The sequence below is a fragment of the Triturus cristatus genome, chromosome 3_1 (genome assembly GCF_964204655.1).
Source record: "Triturus cristatus chromosome 3_1, aTriCri1.1, whole genome shotgun sequence".
Classification (NCBI taxonomy): domain Eukaryota; kingdom Metazoa; phylum Chordata; class Amphibia; order Caudata; family Salamandridae; genus Triturus; species Triturus cristatus.
The window spans coordinates 444,271,825-444,289,828 of record NC_140583.1 but is presented as its reverse complement, the minus strand read 5'-3'; the positions used below and the strand labels follow the sequence as shown (position 1 = coordinate 444,289,828).

General features: G+C 51.1%; 1 protein-coding gene across 1 annotated transcript in view; it reads right to left on the bottom strand.

The window, feature by feature from the left end:
• SPPL2A (signal peptide peptidase like 2A) overlaps nucleotides 1-18,004 on the bottom strand; it is a 291,455-nt gene that overhangs the window by 136,060 nt on the left and 137,391 nt on the right. The window contains exon 8 of the mRNA XM_085644242.1: nucleotides 14,088-14,189. Within this exon, the coding sequence (XP_085500368.1) occupies nucleotides 14,088-14,189 (102 nt within the window). The remainder of the gene's footprint in view (nucleotides 1-14,087; nucleotides 14,190-18,004) is intronic.

Sequence of the window (18,004 nt, the reverse complement as noted above, 5' to 3'; positions counted from 1 at the left end):
GTGTAATGCCAGTCAATAGGTGTGTACTGAGGCGCGACGTAATTGCAAATATATGTATAATTGTGAGGGGTGGAGGGTGTAGCGATTCTGCAGATCTTGGTATGCTCGTATGTGGTCCCCCGCCCACACATCTCCCAATTGTGATATACCAATAAGGTCCCAACCCTCGAATCCCTCCAAGGCTCCCACCTATCCCAACCACTCGCCCTGCCAAAGAGGGGTTTGTTGGGTCAATTTGTTGTCCCCCTGAGTGTGACGTAATGCCGAGCGCCAGGCCAGCAGGACCGCCCGAGTCACCGGTGGTAGGGCTCTAGGCACAGGGCCTCCGTACAAAATTGCATAGATTTGTGAAAATCCTAATTCCCTTAATTAGATCCTGTATGCTGGGTCAGACCAGCCGCCATTAAATCAATCATGGATAATGTACAAGAAATGGGGGAGGATCATCATTTTCAAAAGGGCCACTCTACCCAGCGGTCTAAGTGACAAGGTTTGCCAGCCTCGCAAATCCTCTTTGGCTATCTTAATCAGTGAAGTGATATTAAGCACCCATTCCAAGTCGGGGAGTAATGCAATCCATATGCCAAGATATTTGAACAACTGCCGTCTGATGGGATGGTTGATTGCCAGTCAAAAACATTCCCTTGGGAGGTGAAGGGGTACCAAGGTCGACTTAGCCGGGTTTAGACATAGGCCTGAGACCCGTTCAAAGGTGTGGAGGACTTGGAGGCACCTGGGCCCAGACTGGGCTGGGTCCACGAGAAAGAGCAGCACATCGTCTGTGTATAGGGCGATTTTGTCAACGTGGGAGTCCTTCCATTTCCAGTCCTGGGTCTGGCCATCGGTTCGGATGAAGCATGTCAAAGGTTTCATTGCCAGGGAGAAGAGGAGGACCGAGAGGGAACAGCCTTGTCTTGTACCCCTTCTAATTGGGAACACCTCAGAGAGCTCCCATTATGAGTACTCTTGCTTGGAGGCCTCGGTACGCCCCTTGACCAGACTACGTGCTAAATGGGATGAGATTGGGGGTAAAGAGTTAACAGATGTGGAATGGTGAAGGGTCTTGCATTATCCCAAGAAAATCTCTCGAAACACCCGCCTCAAATATATTCAGTTTAATTATAAGCATTTGGCCTACATGACCCCACATCGACTCAATGTGACATATGGAGGTGAGGTTCGTTCTTGCCCCAGATGCTCTCACCCAGATGCGGACTTTGGTCACATGATCTGGGAGTGTGGTGCCTTGCGACCTTTCTGGGAGGCAGTCCTGAGTAAGCTAACTGAAGTACTGGGCAGAGATTTACCTCTCACATTACAGACTTGCATTTTGGGTCTTTTTCCTAGGCCACTGAAGTCTAAGGTGGGGTGGAGCGGAGAGTAGAGCACTCAGTTGGGAAGAATCTAAGGGTATGAGGAAGCTCCCAATGGCAGGCCAATGGAGGGAAGTGCTGGCGACCTGGGAGAATCCAGAAGGACAGGAGGGGAGGGAAATGGGTTCGGGCCCCGAATCAAATACGGATGCACACCCAGGGGCGTCTCAGCCTGCGTCACCTACCGCTACTTTAGACAGCTTGGGGCCCTGATGGGGCACCATGTCCAATTGCTGAGTGAGTAAGAGCGTACAGAATCTGTGTAACCTGGAGGAGGCGCCTTTATTGGTAGCTATGGGCCTCTCACCTATGTGTCAACCTGCTTGTTCTCTGCTGTAATTTCTTCCTATAAAATTCCCCCACCACAAGCCAAAATAGATGTACATGATATGTTTCCCCCTCTGCAGAAGATCTTTTATTTGGGTTTTTGTTGTTGTTTTTTCTCCTTTTTTCATTTCTTTTGACCCTGTTGGGCCATTTGTTTTGGAGTTATTTTATTATCATGCTATTGGAATTATGTTTTCGATAATTGAAGTGGAATTTTGCAAGTTCTAATTGTTATTTGGGTTCCCTGGTAGATTGGTGGTTAGCCCTACACTGCACATTGTCAAGTATTGAGTAGGACGGGCCATGTATTGTGACCCAAGGCAAATATTATGCGTTGTGGCTATCCCGATAACTGTACTCAGGACTGTTTTGAATATGCCTATTTTATAAGACTTGTATTGCAAAAATTGAAAATGCCAATAAAGATACTTAAAAAAAATATACTCTTGCTAGCAGTTTAGAGTATAGGATGCGGACGAAACGGCGGAAGTGTTGCCCCAGACCTGCTGCAGCCAGCACACTGTCTAATTATTGCCAGTCGACTGTCTCAAAGGCTTTTTGGAAATCAACTAGGAGGAGTGCCAGGTAGGGGGGTGAGTGATTGGCAATTCGCTAGGGCCAGTTGTAGATGCCGTAGACAGTGTCTTGTACTCTTCGCCGGCATGAAGCCGCATTGGTCTGGGTGGACCAATTTACTGAGGAATGGTCTTAAGCGTTGGGCCAGGATCGTGGTGAATATCTTTACCTCCGTGTTGATTAGTGAGATTGGACGGTAGTCCGTGCAGGCGGGAGAGGGTGGTTGAGTCTTGGGGATAACAACAATGGTTGCCGCGTCCGTTTCAGGGGGGAATGCCCCTGTCTCTGTGACTTCTTGGAATAGGGCATAGAGGTGGGGGATCAAAATGTCTCGATATGTAGCATAGTATTCTTGCGGGAACCCATAGTGCCCAGTGTTTTCCCTGCTGCTATCAGGGAGATGGCATCACCTATTTCCTCTGGGGTGAAGGGGCGATGTAAGCCGGCCGCCTTGCTCGCAGTGAGGCGGGAGAGATGAACATCTCCCAGGTTGGTCAGATTCCCAAATACTTAACCATGCATAAACAACAGGAGGGAACCCCACGTATTCTTAGACTATCTCTCCATACCAGCCCAAGGGGATTACCCTATGGTATTAAAAGTACTGTCACCCACTGCAACTCTAAGTGGCATGCTTCAGCATCTAGCCCTCGTACAGATACCTAGTGTACTTGGGCGGGCCCAACCATGGTAGCCAAGGAAACTCTTTGGTTATGGGGTGAGATCCTAGATTTAAAATAGTCTAGGGTGTCCTGAGGGTTAAGTATTTTCAAAGGGCACCCTGACGGAGTCATAAAGAGGTGGGGATGCACTAAGGACATTAGGTCGACATGTTTCATCCATTACACACAAGGATCCCGTAAGTGTCCTATTTGTGTGAATTCAAGTGTGAAACTTCCATTCACCATACTAATGCCTGCCATACATACTGACCATTTAGTCCCTATGTTAGCATTTCTTTAGTAGCGTCCTATTTAGAGCTCCATGAGGGTAAGAAGACAGGTGGACCTTGTAGTCAGACTTTCACCAATGGTCTCTTCCTAGCCGTGAACCTATTTGGTTCCTCCTTCCCCGGATCCTAGATTCTTATTATAGGTGGTGCAATATCACAGCCTATTAAATCGAACATAAGAGAGAGATTTGCTTTGGATCACAGAATTTGGTCAACCTGAGGAGCTGGGATTGATTCCAGGTTTTCTGCTTTCATATTGTTCATTTCAGCCATTAGAAGAACATGCCTTTACTTCTCCTATTTCTTCTGTTTTGCATCAAAGGTTAATGCTTTGTCTTTCATGCTTGGAACATGAGGATGAAGTGTGGGTGGCAGGCAGATGCCACAACTGTGCACTTTTCACTTCAAATAAGGACTGCCTTGCATAATCCGGATTGCTCTGCTGTGAACCGAATATTTCAGTTTTGTGCAGAAGTATCTAAATCTGTCACACCACAACAAAAAAAGGTTTCAAAACATTTGAAATGATGTGATTTATTTACCAGTTCGAATGCTAAATATTGAAGAAATGTTTTCCTTTAAAGAAAGACAAGTTGGGGGGCGTGGCCAAGATGGCGGGGTGAGCGGACGCTTCCTCCCGTAGCTCCTCCGGCCCGGCCAAGCTTGAGCCCTTTTCTTACGCTTTTCTCCCCCTGCTGAGGCTCAGCGCGGGAGAGGAGAGTGGCGGAGCATCAGGGGTGCATATTGGTGCTGTTTTGGTTCGGATCGCCTCGGGGGAACCCCCCCAAAAGTTCGATCGAGTTCAAGAGACGACGGCGAGCCCGAGGGGCGGAGCGCATTGGAGTGCTGTCCGGATACCTCGGTTGGGCCTGGTGCTGAAAGTTGCGATTTGGAGGGGATCTGGCCCGCCGCTCGACGGAGATCGAAGGAGCCTTGCGGGAGAGGACCCGACGGGGCGGAGGGCTTGAGACGGGCGCCCCGGCACTCGGACTTGTGGCGGCGACACCTCGCACTGCGGGGCCCCTAACCCCTAGCCGAGGTACAGCGGACTCCCTGACGGGGTTGGACCATCTGGGCCCTGTGCGTGACGGACTGGGGCCGGTGGTGGAACTTATTTGACTGTGGGGGGCTTCAGGGGCCCCGGTGGTGTCGTCGGGCCTGGTCATTTTGGCCTGCTCTGCCCTGCCGCCATTTTGTCCCCGAAGGAGCAGTGGTGGCAGCCTTCGCCGGAGTCCTGGCTGCTGGATGCAAGTGACCCCCGCTGCTGCTGGGCTGACTCTCGGAGGGATGTGCTGATGAGACCCCCCCACTGCGGCCCCCTTGGTTGTCTCGCACGGGCTCCCGCGGCTGACGGTGACCGGACTGGGCCGCCATTTTGTCACCTGTGACGCAGCGACTTCGCTCGTGGGTGATACCCACGTCGAGTGCTTGCCGGCGGCTGAGCACCCCTGGGGCGCCTGGATCTGTGCTCGACTGCGGAGCTAGCGATGTCTGGAAGAGGCGGCCCGAAGAAAGGGGACCGTACCCTGCCGGACATGCTTGGCAGGGCCCAGCAATTGCGGGACAGGACGCAGCCCTCACCGGGGTCCTCCCGGGCTCCGGCGGATGTGACTGGGGGGGAGCCACCCGTCACGAGGGTCTTTATGGAGGAACTGTTTAGCTCCCTCAGGGAGGACTTCCAGACACTGAAGCGGGAGGTGGCCAGTGAGGTCCGAGAAGTGCGCAGGGAGGTGGAGGGCCTTGGCGAACGTGTTGAAGCGGTGGAGACGGAGGGCCAACATCGAGCGGAGGAGATAGTCCACCTACAGCAGGACGTTCTCCGCCTCCGGGAGCAGTGTGTGGAGCTCCAGGCCCACTCTGAGGACCTTGAGAACAGATCTCGGAGGAACAACATCCGAGTGCGTAGTGTGCCGACTGCGGATGAGGGGTCCGATCTGAGGGGCTACCTGCAGGCCCTGTTCCGAGAGATCCTGGGGGAAGCTGCGGACTTTCCCATCAGCATTGATAGGGCGCATAGGGTCGGCCGGCAGCGCCAGTCATTGGCACCTCCACCGGACATTCTGGCCTTCCTGCCCGACTTTCCACTGAAGGAGCGCATCATGGCTGAGGCCCGCAGGAAACAGCCCCTGACTTTCCGGGATCGGCCGGTGGCGCTTTACCAGGACCTCTCCGCCATCACGCTGCAGAAACGCAGGTCCTTTAGGATTGCCACTGACTTTTTGCGTGAACACGAGACGCAGTACTCTTGGGGTCACCCCTTCCGCCTGATTTTTCGGTGGAATGGGGTGTTACACCAGCTACGCTCCTTGCAAGACATTTGTGGTGTCCTGGGGCTCACGGCGGCGGAGGAAGAAGGAGCTACGCCGTCGTGGAGGTCCTCGGAGAGACGGAACCGGCGGAGGTCAACGAGGCGGCGCTGAGCGGCCAGCGTGGGGCGTCCGGACTCCCCTACCATCAGGGCGGACATGGCCGACGCTCTGAGGGCGGCGGCCGGGGACTCGACCGGCTCCTCTGGCGTGGCCTTGACGGCCTAACACACACTCCGGGGGGAGATGTCTTTAGCTTCTTTACATGCTTGGTACGGGGTGGGGGGGGAGCGGATGGAGGTGAGTGGCTGGACGTCCACTTCGTTCTTTTCTACGGACTTGCCCGTCTTGGGGCTTGACTGAGACAATGGGGTGTTTGAGTTTGTGGGTGGCTAGTTGCCAGGGTTGTGTTTGGGGTGGGGGAGGGGGTTGTTTTGGGGTTGGGAAGGTCCCGTCCGATGTTGTCTATGCCCGCTTTGTTTTGGCTTGTCCTGCGCGGCGGCCCCGCGCACCCCACCCGCTGATTCCCTGCCCATTGCATGGCGCTCCCGATCCCCGCGAGGAATGCCGGGCCTAAAGGTAGTGACCCTTAATGTTCAGGGTCTGAATAACCCGGTGAAGCGCAGAGCGATCCTATCGTTGCTGGAGGGGACGCAGGCGGACATTTGCCTTTTGCAGGAGACACACTTATTGCCCCGAGATTGCCATAGGATGCGTTCTGCCAGGTTCCCTACCCAGTTCTTTTCCTCGGCAGCGAACAAGACGGCGGGGGTAGCCATTCTCCTAGCGAGCTCCTTTCGGGGGGAGGTTTTGCATAAGTGTGCTGAACAGAAGGGGAGGCTCCTTGCGTATCGCATGCGCCTGGGAGGCATAGCATTTACGGTCGGCTCCGTTTATAGCCCAAACGATCACCAAGAGCGCTTCCTAGACTCCGCGCTGGTGGATGTCACTGCTTCCCCCGACCGCCACATTATCTTGGGAGGGGACCTTAACATTGTCTTCGATTCTGTGATGGACAGATCGGTGCAGCGCTTCCCGCAGACGGGGGAACTGTCCCAGGCTGGGAGGGCCCGGATTGCGGAAATGGACTTGCACGACCTCTGGCGCTCCATGCACCCCACGGATAGGGACTACTCTTATTTCTCGCACGCACACCGAACCTACTCACGGCTGGACTACCTCCTGGTGAGTGGACCGATGCGTGCCGCTGCCACGGCGGCGGACATCGGGGTCCTGACCCTGTCTGACCACTCCCCAGTCACCGGCGTTTTCCAGTGGCCGGCGGCCTCCCCCTCTCGGGGGGTGTGGCGCCTCCGGGATACCCTTCTACACAAGAAGTCGGTGGTGCAACGCATCGGGGAGGTCATACGGGACTATCTCACCCACAATAGCAACACTGACACCTCGCAGGCGACACAGTGGGCGGCATTGAAGGCAGTCCTCCGGGGGGAATTTATCTCTATCTCTGCAGCTGAAAATAAGGAGCGGCAACTGAAGAGGGATGAGCTGACAGCTCAGGTCCGGGAGCTTGAGCAGGTCCACCGCCGCACGGGGGCGCCGAGGGTGTGGAGGCAGTTGAAGGCAGCGAGGAAGCTCCTGTCGGCTCTGGATCTTGACAGGGCGGAGTATGCCGCCCTACGCTTGAAACATGCCTACTACACTGGGGGGGACAGATGTGGCAAGCTCCTAGCACACCGGCTCCGGGTCGCGCAACAGCGTAGCGTTGTGAAAGAATTGGTGGGCACGGACGGGGGGGTTGTCTCCGGGGACGCGGAGGTAGCGGAATCTTTCCGCGGCTTCTACGAGGCGCTGTATGCTGAGGAGCCCTCCTCGCCACGGGATGCCGACGGCTATTTGGAGTCGGTGACCCTCCCGGTACTGGATCCGGCTCAGGCGGACCACCTGGAGCGGGACATCCATGTTGAGGAAGTGATTTCCGCTATCGCGCGGCTGAAACATGGCAAGGCCCCGGGCCCGGACGGGTACACGTCGCTATTTTACAAGACTTTTTGCACGGTTGTGGCCCCTGTCCTTACTCGGCTATTTAACTCTTTCTCCGAACCGGGAGCCATCCCTCCGGATCCCCTGAGGGCGACGGTCGCGGTAATCCCGAAACCTGGGAAGGACCGGGCCCTCTGCGGCTCGTACCGACCCATCTCGCTTTTAAATGTCGACCTAAAGTTGTACACGGGGATTCTCGCGTCCAGGCTGAGTCCACACCTCCCCGGTCTGGTGGAGGCGGACCAGGCTGGTTTTGTGCCCGGCAGATAGACGGTTGACAACACCAAGCGGGTGACGCATGTTCTGGAGAAGGCCTCAAGGATCTCGGGGGAGCGGATGTTGCTGTCCGTCGATGCGGAGAAGGCCTTCGACAGAGTCCACTGGCCGTATCTTGAGCTGGTCCTCAAGAAATTGGGAATCGGCGATAAGTTCCGCACCATGGTATTTAACTGCTATAAGCATCCTTCAGCGTCGGTGCGGGTCAATGGGTGTAGCTCCGGTGGCTTTGCCATCGAGCGCGGCACGCGGCAGGGCTGCCCTCTTTCGCCGCTCTTGTTTGCCCTCTACATGGAGCCGTTTGCTCAGAGGATTCGTAATAATCCGGATGCTGTCGGGGTCCGGATGGGCCAGTACGTCCACACCGTCAGTCTCTACGCGGATGATGTCCTGTTGACCTTGGACGACCCTAGGAGGTCGCTGCCTGCTTGCCTCCGGGAGCTGGACGCCTTTGCGGGGGTGGCCGGCTTCAAAATGAATATGAGCAAGTCGATGGCGTTAGACGTGTCCCTGGCTGCGGATACCAGGAGGGATCTTCAGCGGCTCTTCCCCATGCAGTGGTCCTCGTCCACGGTGCCGTACCTGGGGATCCTACTGGCGCCTACATTACCGGAGATGGTTACGGCCAATTATGCCTCCCTCAGCAGGAAGATCAAGGATGAGCTTGGCCGCTGGAACAAAGGCCTGCTGTCCTGGCTGGGGCGCATCGCGGCGGTCAAGATGACGGTGTTGCCCCAGATACTATATCTTTTCCGGGCCCTCCCGCTCCAGCCCCCGGTGGGCTGGATACGACAAATGCAGGCTGACATCTCCCGCTTTGTCTGGCAGGGCCGCAGGCCACGCATGAAGAGGGTCCTCTCCACGCTTGCTCCGGAGGCGGGGGGTCTCGGTATTCCAGACCTCCGTAAGTACTTTCAGGCGGCACAGCTACGCTATCTGGTGGAGTGGAGCAGGTGGGAGTCCGACAAACATTGGCTCTTCCAAGACCAGGCAGTGGCGGGCCGCACCTTACAAGAGGTTCCATTCCTGCGCCGCGCGCATCGCCCCCCTAATCTTTACGCTTCCTTTGTTACGCGGGTCCCCCTGCGTGTGTGGGACGCGGTCTGTGAGGCCCGGGGCCTTACCACCTTCCCTTCGCCGCTCACGCCCATTGTGGGCAACCCGGACTTCTCCCCAGGGATGGAGCCGGGGGTTTTCTCCCACTGGGTGCAGGCGGGCTGCAGGGCACTCTTCCAGATCTATGGCCCGGAAGGAGTGGTTCCTTTTCAGCAACTCCGCCAGGAGTTCGGCCTGACGGAGCTGGACAGATTGCGCTACATGCAGGTTCGGCATTGGGCCCTCCAGCCCCAGGTGCGTGCCACCGCCGCCCGTCCAATTACACCGTATGAGAGGTGGTTGGCTACTCGGACCTCCGACGCTAAGCTAATTACCGATCTGTACAAATACCTACAACCCCCGCCGTTTCACTATTACAACCCGGGGAGGGAGCGCTGGCACAGGGAATTGGGCAGGACACTCAGCCACAAGGAATGGGACAAAATTGCGTATCGGGCGCGGCACTCTGCATATCACACGGGCCTTACGGAGACCTTTACTAAGGTGTCCACATACTGGTACTACACCCCGGAGAGACTGTATGAAATGCATAAGCACACTGACAGGGGGTGCTGGCGGAGCTGCGGGCAGGAAGGTACCCTTTCACACATTCTTTGGGATTGCCCAGTGCTGACCGCCTACTGGAAGGAAGTTCTGGACGAGGTGGATAAGCACTTTGGGATAGAGCTGCCGCGACTCCCGGCGTATGTCCTGTTGGGCCTCCCCAATGACCTAATGTACCCACTGAAGTCCCGTAGGGGTAGGCAGATCGCAATTGCGCTGGGGTCTGCGGTTCAGAACATTCTAATCCACTGGCGCACAGCCACCGTCCCCTCCATCACCGGTTGGTTGCATAGGCTTTGGCATGTGCTGGGGATGGAGAAGCTGTCGCTTACGGTTGCGGGGGAGATAGACCAATTTGAAGAGCTGTGGCAACCCTTTCTAGCGCTGCTGTCCACTGAATTCCGGGAGCTCACCTGCCCGAGGTATCTTAGGCTTCTCAGGCTGACGCCGCCGGTGACCCCGGCGGACTAGTTTACATGTGAGGCGGGGACCTCCCAGGGAGGGGGGGGGGGGGGGTGCGGGGCTTCCTGGTGAGGATTACTCTGGTGCGGGACCATAGGACGGGGGGGGGGGGGGGGGGGGGGTTTTTTCGTTACTGGGAGGCTGGGGGATGGGGGGGGGGGGGGATTGTGTTCTGTTGAGTTGCTGATGGCTTTCATTGCTTAGATTTGGGGTGTCGGATGCGCGGGCGGGGTTCCATAGCTTGTATTTCTAGCCTTCATTTACTGTGTTTTTCCTCTGACTTACTGCGCTACCTATTGCCAACCCTCTGGAGTTGCACCCTTTTTCTTTGACTGTATTCCATGTATCCTGACCTCCTATCCCCCTCCCCCATGGTTTGTTTTTGTTTCAATAAAAACGTTTTAAACATAAAGAAAGACAAGTTGCATTTTTGTAACTGGAAATTCAAGAGCGTTGGATATGGCAATGTGAAATTTTGCTAAATTGTTTCCCTGCCAAGGAATAGGTGGGTCTTTTTTTTTGTTTGCCCTTCTCGCACATACCTACAGAAGCGATGTTGCAAAATTTGCACTGTTCTGTATTATAACATAATAACACAGGGCAGCTTTGTTGTTCTGATGCTCTTGAGTCTGGGACATTGGTGTAATTCAGAGTTATGCTATGTATGAAGTGAAAGATTGTGTGCGCATACCTAGGGCTGGCTCCTTTTGGATGAGGTTAGGTGACTAGGTGAGCCCACAGGTCAGTATTACTGTAAACAGGTAGGTCAAGCAGGCCGCTTGGTGCACCATATTGACAGTGTAACATGTCTAGGCTGTTAAAAGTTCTTATTAGCGAGTGTAGTCTACTGTAGATTCTGATTACTTGCCATAGTTTGTGGTGTCTCTGGCTGTTCCTACATCTCCCCACTTCTGGAGTTTTTCAATGCAGACTAGTAATATTTCCTACTGAAGCTCAATATATCATTGAACTTGCTAGTTGGGACTGGAATTGCATTTGCCTTTTTCTTATGAGTTACCTTTGTCACCATTTCCTTCTAATCCTTTGAAACTGTGCAGCTTACACTTATTTTGATGTGGAGCCGATACCTCTTACTTTAAAAATGTATGGTCCATTCTCGGTGTGGGCATTCTGGTGGTAATGATTTCAGGGTGAGCTGTCAGGCTGTGCTGAATGCGAGGGTGGATTAGATATAGTTCTGTCAACATTCAGAACATGAGAGGTGTCTGCTGCTAAATGTCAAGGTGACATTTTGGAGGCAGTGTGTAATTTTAAAACACAAATGCAGAGCCCCAAACTTTTTCTTAGGGTCCTACTGGAGTATACTATGGTAGCCATAACCAACTTGGCGGGATTTAGACCTAGGCCTGAGACCCGTTCAAAGGTGTGGAGGACTTGGAGGCACCTGGGTCCGGACTGGGCCGGGTCCACAAGAAAGAGCAGCAATTGCTTATTCTTGCGGGTTCTTTTTTCATCCCCTTTTCTGCCTTCATTATTGTTTCCTTCTCTCTCTTTCTCCTTTGGTCCCTCTCGGTCTTTCTATCTTGCTTTGGGTCATGGTCAGTTTATGAAAAACAAGCCCTAATCTCCAAAAATGAGTGTAGGTGGAGTAAGAATACTCCGCATAGGAGAGCGGTCTCACCTGTGGAGAGTGCAGCCAGCTAAAGCAATCACATCTACATGGAAATTTGCTGCATATTGAACATTTATGCCTGGTTGAGTAGGCTGGCATCGAAGTTAGTTTGTTGGATACTAGGGCAAAAGAAGTTTTACACTGACGATAGTCATCATTGTTTTATGTATAGCTTGCAAAAGTGTGAGACTTCTGCCTAAATCAGAAGGGTTTGCATGTATACTCATAATAGATGATGTAGCCTTCGGGCTAAGCGGTCGACCTCGAAGCTTGGGACCCGGGTTCGAGTCTTGGCAACGACGCTCAACATCCTGTGATTCTGGGCAAATTACTTAACATGCTGTGATTCTGGGCAAATTACTTAATCTCCCCATGCCTAACAAAAATGAATGCGTCCTTGTGTAACGAAACTGGTGCTCATCTAAAGTGCGCTGATACCCGATATCGTCTGGTCTACTTTGCGCTATATAAAACCCCCCCCAAAAAAATTAAAAATGCATTCAGGTGTACTCATGAGATACCTGATAAACTATTTGTGAAGTCTTAATATCTGTCACTTCTTGTGATGCTACTTCCTCTAAATTCATGGCCTGTGATGCCTCTTCCTATGAGGTCAATTCCTGTGATGCTATGTGCGATGTTACCCGTCATGATGTCACTTGCATAGTGCCTAACTCGGTTACACTCTTTTCTTTTTATTAGGACGTATGCCCTAGTGTGGGTGCAATCATCTTCTGAATTCAGGATTTTCCCTAGTTAGCCCATATGTAACATCACAAGTAGCGTGGCCTCAAGTCACGTGACGCACACGTACAGCGTACAGGGGGTCTAAACTGAGCAGAAGCGGAGGTTGTGTTGTGTAAATGTGTTCTCGTAACGTTAACCGATCGGACCGGTTAAACCACTCGAAGGCTGGGAGAAAGAATGACTACGTCCAGTCCGGAGGATCACTTAAGATTATATATTTGAACTCGAGCCGGATGTAGGCGTTGAGACGGATCTGTTACTGTGAGTGCAGCTGGCGCTTGTAAAAACAAAAATCCGCCTGCGCGCGCTACGGATGACTAGTGTCAGGCGCTACCACAGACACGGGGGCGGGGCGGGGGGGACCACAGTGGGACGCAGTCGCTGCAACTATAGGTCAACTCGGGTACTTTTTTCCTTACCTCATATTAATACCTTGACGAGGGGATTCTCTGGTGATTGATATATCGGTGTTGTTGTACCTGCTGCTCAGCCAGTGTGAGTGTGGTTTGGAATGTTGGTGCGGATGATGCTGTGGAATGTTGGGTGAGTGAGTTTGTGAGTTGGGAAAATGGGCTGAGCAGCAGAAGGCTGCTCCTGGTGGGGCTCTCTGTACCCGTTACCTGTAACCATCTACCATAATAAATACCATCGTAAGTTACCCGTAACTCGGATCCTCGTTTTTATATTACTACATTTTTGGCGACGCGTGGATGGGATGAAAATAACCTGCGTTCGGCCATGTCAAACAGCCCAAGATAGATAACGTTGTTACTCGAGTTTTCTAAAGCACAGACGAACACGTTAAATTAGGTTGCCGCTGATGTCTGTGCCACCGCATAAGGGCGGTCGCCCAGTGACACTATTTTCTGGGTGCTGGTTTAAAAAGAGCTCCTACGAGCACAACATACTTTGCTAAAACACACAATAGTAGCAAACAGAGTCATAACTGCAAAACAACTGCGCTTTTGAGCGCAACAAATAAAGGCAGGTACTTCATTGTATTCGTAGCTTGTGTCACCAGGCAAAGAGCAACTATTCGGTGCAGTTCGGTTTACGGACGGCACTGACCCTCTGTGCCAGCCTCTGGCCGATGCCCGCGCTGTAGGATTATAGCGGATTACAGAAATTGCGTTGTGGCTTTACCTAACTGCACACTCCTGGTAAAGTTTTCAACGTTTTTACATGATAATGCTTGAATACATTAATCGTGTGATTAAAGATGTTTGTAATTTGATTGGTTGAACGTTACAGACCGGGTTTCTCTATCCTGCTGCGTGTCACGAGACACATCCTAGAGCGTGCCAACCAATGGAACTCAATTCGCCAGACTAGAGTTGGAATAAAGGCCCCTGCGATGCAGGGGAGGGCCCCTTCAAGTGCCCCCAGTCAGCCATAGGACAATGAATATCTTTAATATGTGGGAGTCTCCGGGGGCCCTCGACACATTCTGCAGGGGGCTCCAACATTTTACATTATTCCCAATCGCTGGACCCACGCGCATCAGGGTGTGTGTGAGAGAGAGACCATCATGGACTCAGCCGCACACACAGCTCCAGACATTCGTTTGCAAAAAAACGAAAATACTTTGGCGCATAATCGCTTGAAGTAGTTTACCACAAAACCTCACGATTTGATAGGAGTAGGCCTGAGAAGCCAATGACTCTTTGCAGTTCCAGCCCGTCATTGGCTGCTCTAGAAGGCACACGCCCCACAACAGGATAAACATGATGGTATTAATCCACGTACACACACTGGACAGCTGGGAGCAAACATACCTATCTTCATTTCGGAACACTACCCACACTATAGCCAAGGCAAGGCAAGCCGCAGCCAAGAAGAGCAGTCGGACTTCTGCAGCTTTATTGAAGAAAGTGACTCTAAAGATCAAAAAAATAGAAATATCGTATTAATCAACAACAAAGACAAGTTCAGTGCCAAAATAAAACAAACAAAATGCTTCTAATGACATTAATATTAGACACAATAAAACTCTATTTTAGAACAAGTGAAGGCTTCATGCAGCCTGAAGAACTGCATCAGAAAACGTTCCTGGCTGTTTGTGCTGTTGGCCATAAAACCATAACTATGCATTGCAAATGGATTCAAACACATGAAGCAAGGTCCCCTCTGAAATGAAAATGACGCGAGAATCAGTCTATTCATGTGAACTTTTTTCATCTACAGTTCGGTAAATCTCAATTCTTCCGGTATTTATTTGTTTTCTTTCAAATGCCTAGGTAATATCGTTAACAACTACCAATAACCACTGACAAAGCCAAGAGGTCGTTTTTCAACCAAGTGACGTTTTTTTCTCCCAACTGATTAGCGAATTTGAGTACGTGGTTATGTGGGTGGGTGAGTGAATGATAGGGCAAACAAGTGGGTAGATGATTTATTGCAGAAATGGATGAAAATGTGAGTGAGTGAGTGAGTTCTTGAGGGGAACAATGGGAGAGCGGGCGGCTGGATGTATGGGTGCATGCCTCAATGGATGGAAGGCTAACAACTGAGAGCTCAGAGTGCCATGGACCACCAGTGGTAACCCACAAAAGTGAAGTACCAGTTGCTGAGAAGTTCTGCAAACAAAATACCAGAAAGCAAGACCTAACTACAATTAAAAAGCACCAAGGACGACTGTTGAAAAGGGGAACACTACAAAAGCCACTTGTTGCCATATGCACAACAGAAATCATACTTTGATGGTAGGCAGGTCTGTTTGTGCCGTACAACAGCACATTCCAAGGTTCATCGGGAACGTAATAGAAGTGCTCGTTTTCCTATGTCTGCAGGTACAGCATGACAACAGTAGTGCAACCATCCTCCCCATCCATCACCTATGCGGTCTACATGGGTCAAAGGACAGGGCAGGATGGATGAACATGGACCCTGAAGTAGGGCGAAGGAAAGGAGTGACAGGCAGGCTGCATACAGGAAGGACACCAAAAACACTAAAAGGCTGCGCTTCCGGGAGTAAGACGTGCCAGGCTCAGGAGCCCTGCCCAGGCACCCTTTCTGGATTAAATACCCATATATGGGGCATGGCTTGGCCAAGGAGGACAAGTCAGTGCAGGTCTGCCGGTAATCTGCATAGGTGGCGTCCATGCAGGATACAGGAGAGAATCTTAGATAGGGGCTAGAACAGGACACAGGCATTGTGGTGCAGTAATGATATCAAAGCAGGAGCAAGTGCAACAGTAACTGTTCTGTGAGCCGATGTTTTATGTGACAACAGCAAAATTGGCTATAGAGCAACATATTTAAATATATTTAATGCTGGTCACATAAAGCAGATACATGCACCTTTATTGGACTGAATGGAGCCATGCATTGCAATGGAAGCCAACATATACTAAAAGAGGCTGTCCCCCTCTTTGAACGCAGACTGCTACACTAATGGCATGGTCATATGCTGAGGCAATGGCAAAACAAATATAGTGACAAATCATTCAATGGCCATTGAATGTGGCTTAATCAATATGTGAACATTACAATTTTAGGGGGGGGGGGGGGTACTCAAATGAAAGGTAGTGTGGCCGCTGCATGATCAGCACATGCCAGAGCCATGGGCCACAGGAGCCCTTCCCAAGTAGATTCCCACCAGGACAAGTGCAGAGGTCTATTATGAGCCAGGACAGGAGGACAACCCCTTCGTAAGGCAAATCAGGAAGCAGCTGTGGTTCGACCTGGAAGTGCTCTGACGGGTGAACTGTAGTCAAACTGCCAAGGGAAATGTCTTTCACATGCTGTGAGATGCTGTTTTCAGAAGGGTAAAATTGTGAAGAGAAATAAAGCCTGCCGATAAATCACAAACATCTATAGTAACATCGAAGGCTCAGCGCAATTGGAAAACCAGCGCTAAATTATGCTTAAGTGGATGGGCGGGCCATTGCCCTACCTACATACGTAGATCTCTCTCCAGCCTGCCTTACAGACAAGGGCAAGATCAAAAACAGAAAAGGGCCTTCACCTCTGTCCTCTCTGGCCAGGCCAGGATGCCTGGAGGTCATAAACACACCACTGACTTAACAGAGTGCTGGGACTTAATAAACTCCTCCCCTTGTGCTGCATGGTTGCCAGGGGAGATTGTGTTCGCCTAGCTCCTTTCTATTGCTATTTTCAGCCCTGCTCAAGGACAGGATATGCCCTCTTCCTTCACTGGTCCTGGCCACGGACGGGTTGGGTTCTACCTGCCTCCTGCTCTGTCCAAGAGGAGGGATAATACATGTTCAACGGGGCACCAACAGTTGCCATAGTTTTAGGTCATCCACTTGCTTTGCACATGGGTTCTTTCAGCAATCTTCAGTGTTGTCGTGAGTTTCTTTATGCCCCTTTGTCTTACATAATAGCGAAGAGTTAACCGGTGCCTGCTTCCCCCTCACTTTACACCAGAGGTAGAGGGATTAGTTACCCGCTTATCCCTGCCACCTTGCCATCCACCATTTGTCTACTGTGCATGACTTCTCCACCACACTTAGAACAAATAAATAAAAATAAATAAAAAAAATGTATTTGAGACCTGCGCTCCCTGCAGAGAAGGTAAAAAAAGAATGGTTTGTTATCAATTATTGTATGGAGAGCTCCTTTTTTGTACCATGCTAAAAACCAATAACACTTTCGAAACCCAAAAAGAATGGTTTTCAACAAGTATTTGTTTACTCTCAGAGTTTGCAAACACATAGAAATTAAAATACGCTGTAAGGAGAGGAAGGCTCACAGAGTGCCCCTGATGTGCACTGATTCCAGTCTTGCAAAGTGGCAGGGTGGGTGTTTGCCCAACTGCCCAGCCTCAATGCCTTGTTCAACATTTCTGATGCTGGGGTCCCAGCACATCTCTAATCAATTACTATCCTCCCATGAGAACATTTGTTCACCTGAGAGAGATCATGACAATGCTACCGCCCATTTCAAATCCTTCCTTATTGAAAACAAATCCTCCCCTCTCCTCATACTAAATAAAGTTCTACATTTAACAATATGCAATCATTGTCAGAAAAGACTATGAAGTCATAGACTACATACAATTTAAATGGTGTCATCAACATCACCTTTATTTCTTATTGCACTCAACCCACCAGACCTCTAATCTAATAGGAGCAGGGATAAACCATTGATAAAAATAAGAATCATCACTGCAGATGCTGTGGACTAACCCATCTCCCCCATGAAACTGCCACAACACCTGAATACTTATCCCACTTGAACACCCTCCAAATACAACAATGGACTATGTACTGAGATGGATAGGCCGGCTCCTCCAACAATGACCCTCGAAACATGCAAGATAGCTGGCCACTGGTTAAGAAATAGCTGAAATAAAAAGCAGAATGCTCACCGGGCCACAAAGTGCACATGCAGAAATGACCCTCTAGCTAATAATGTTATCAGACTACGGTCTGGATATTATTCAAATATGACTACAGTACTGAACACCCTTGTTTGAAATGTAAAATTGATAGAGCCAAAAATAGCCTGAAACAGTTCTTAAATATCCTCCCAGATCCAATTCCTGAATCCCCCTCAATCAGTCCACAGAATGCAAAATTCAGTTCTCTTGCCAGATACAACTCAATGAAAATACTAGACATCAGAAAGGAAACAGATGCTCAATCTTCACCACCGGTTGATGTGAAGATTAGCCTACTAAAAATCTGTGCCTCTAGAACAATGAGCACCGTGCCATTAGGCAGTGCAT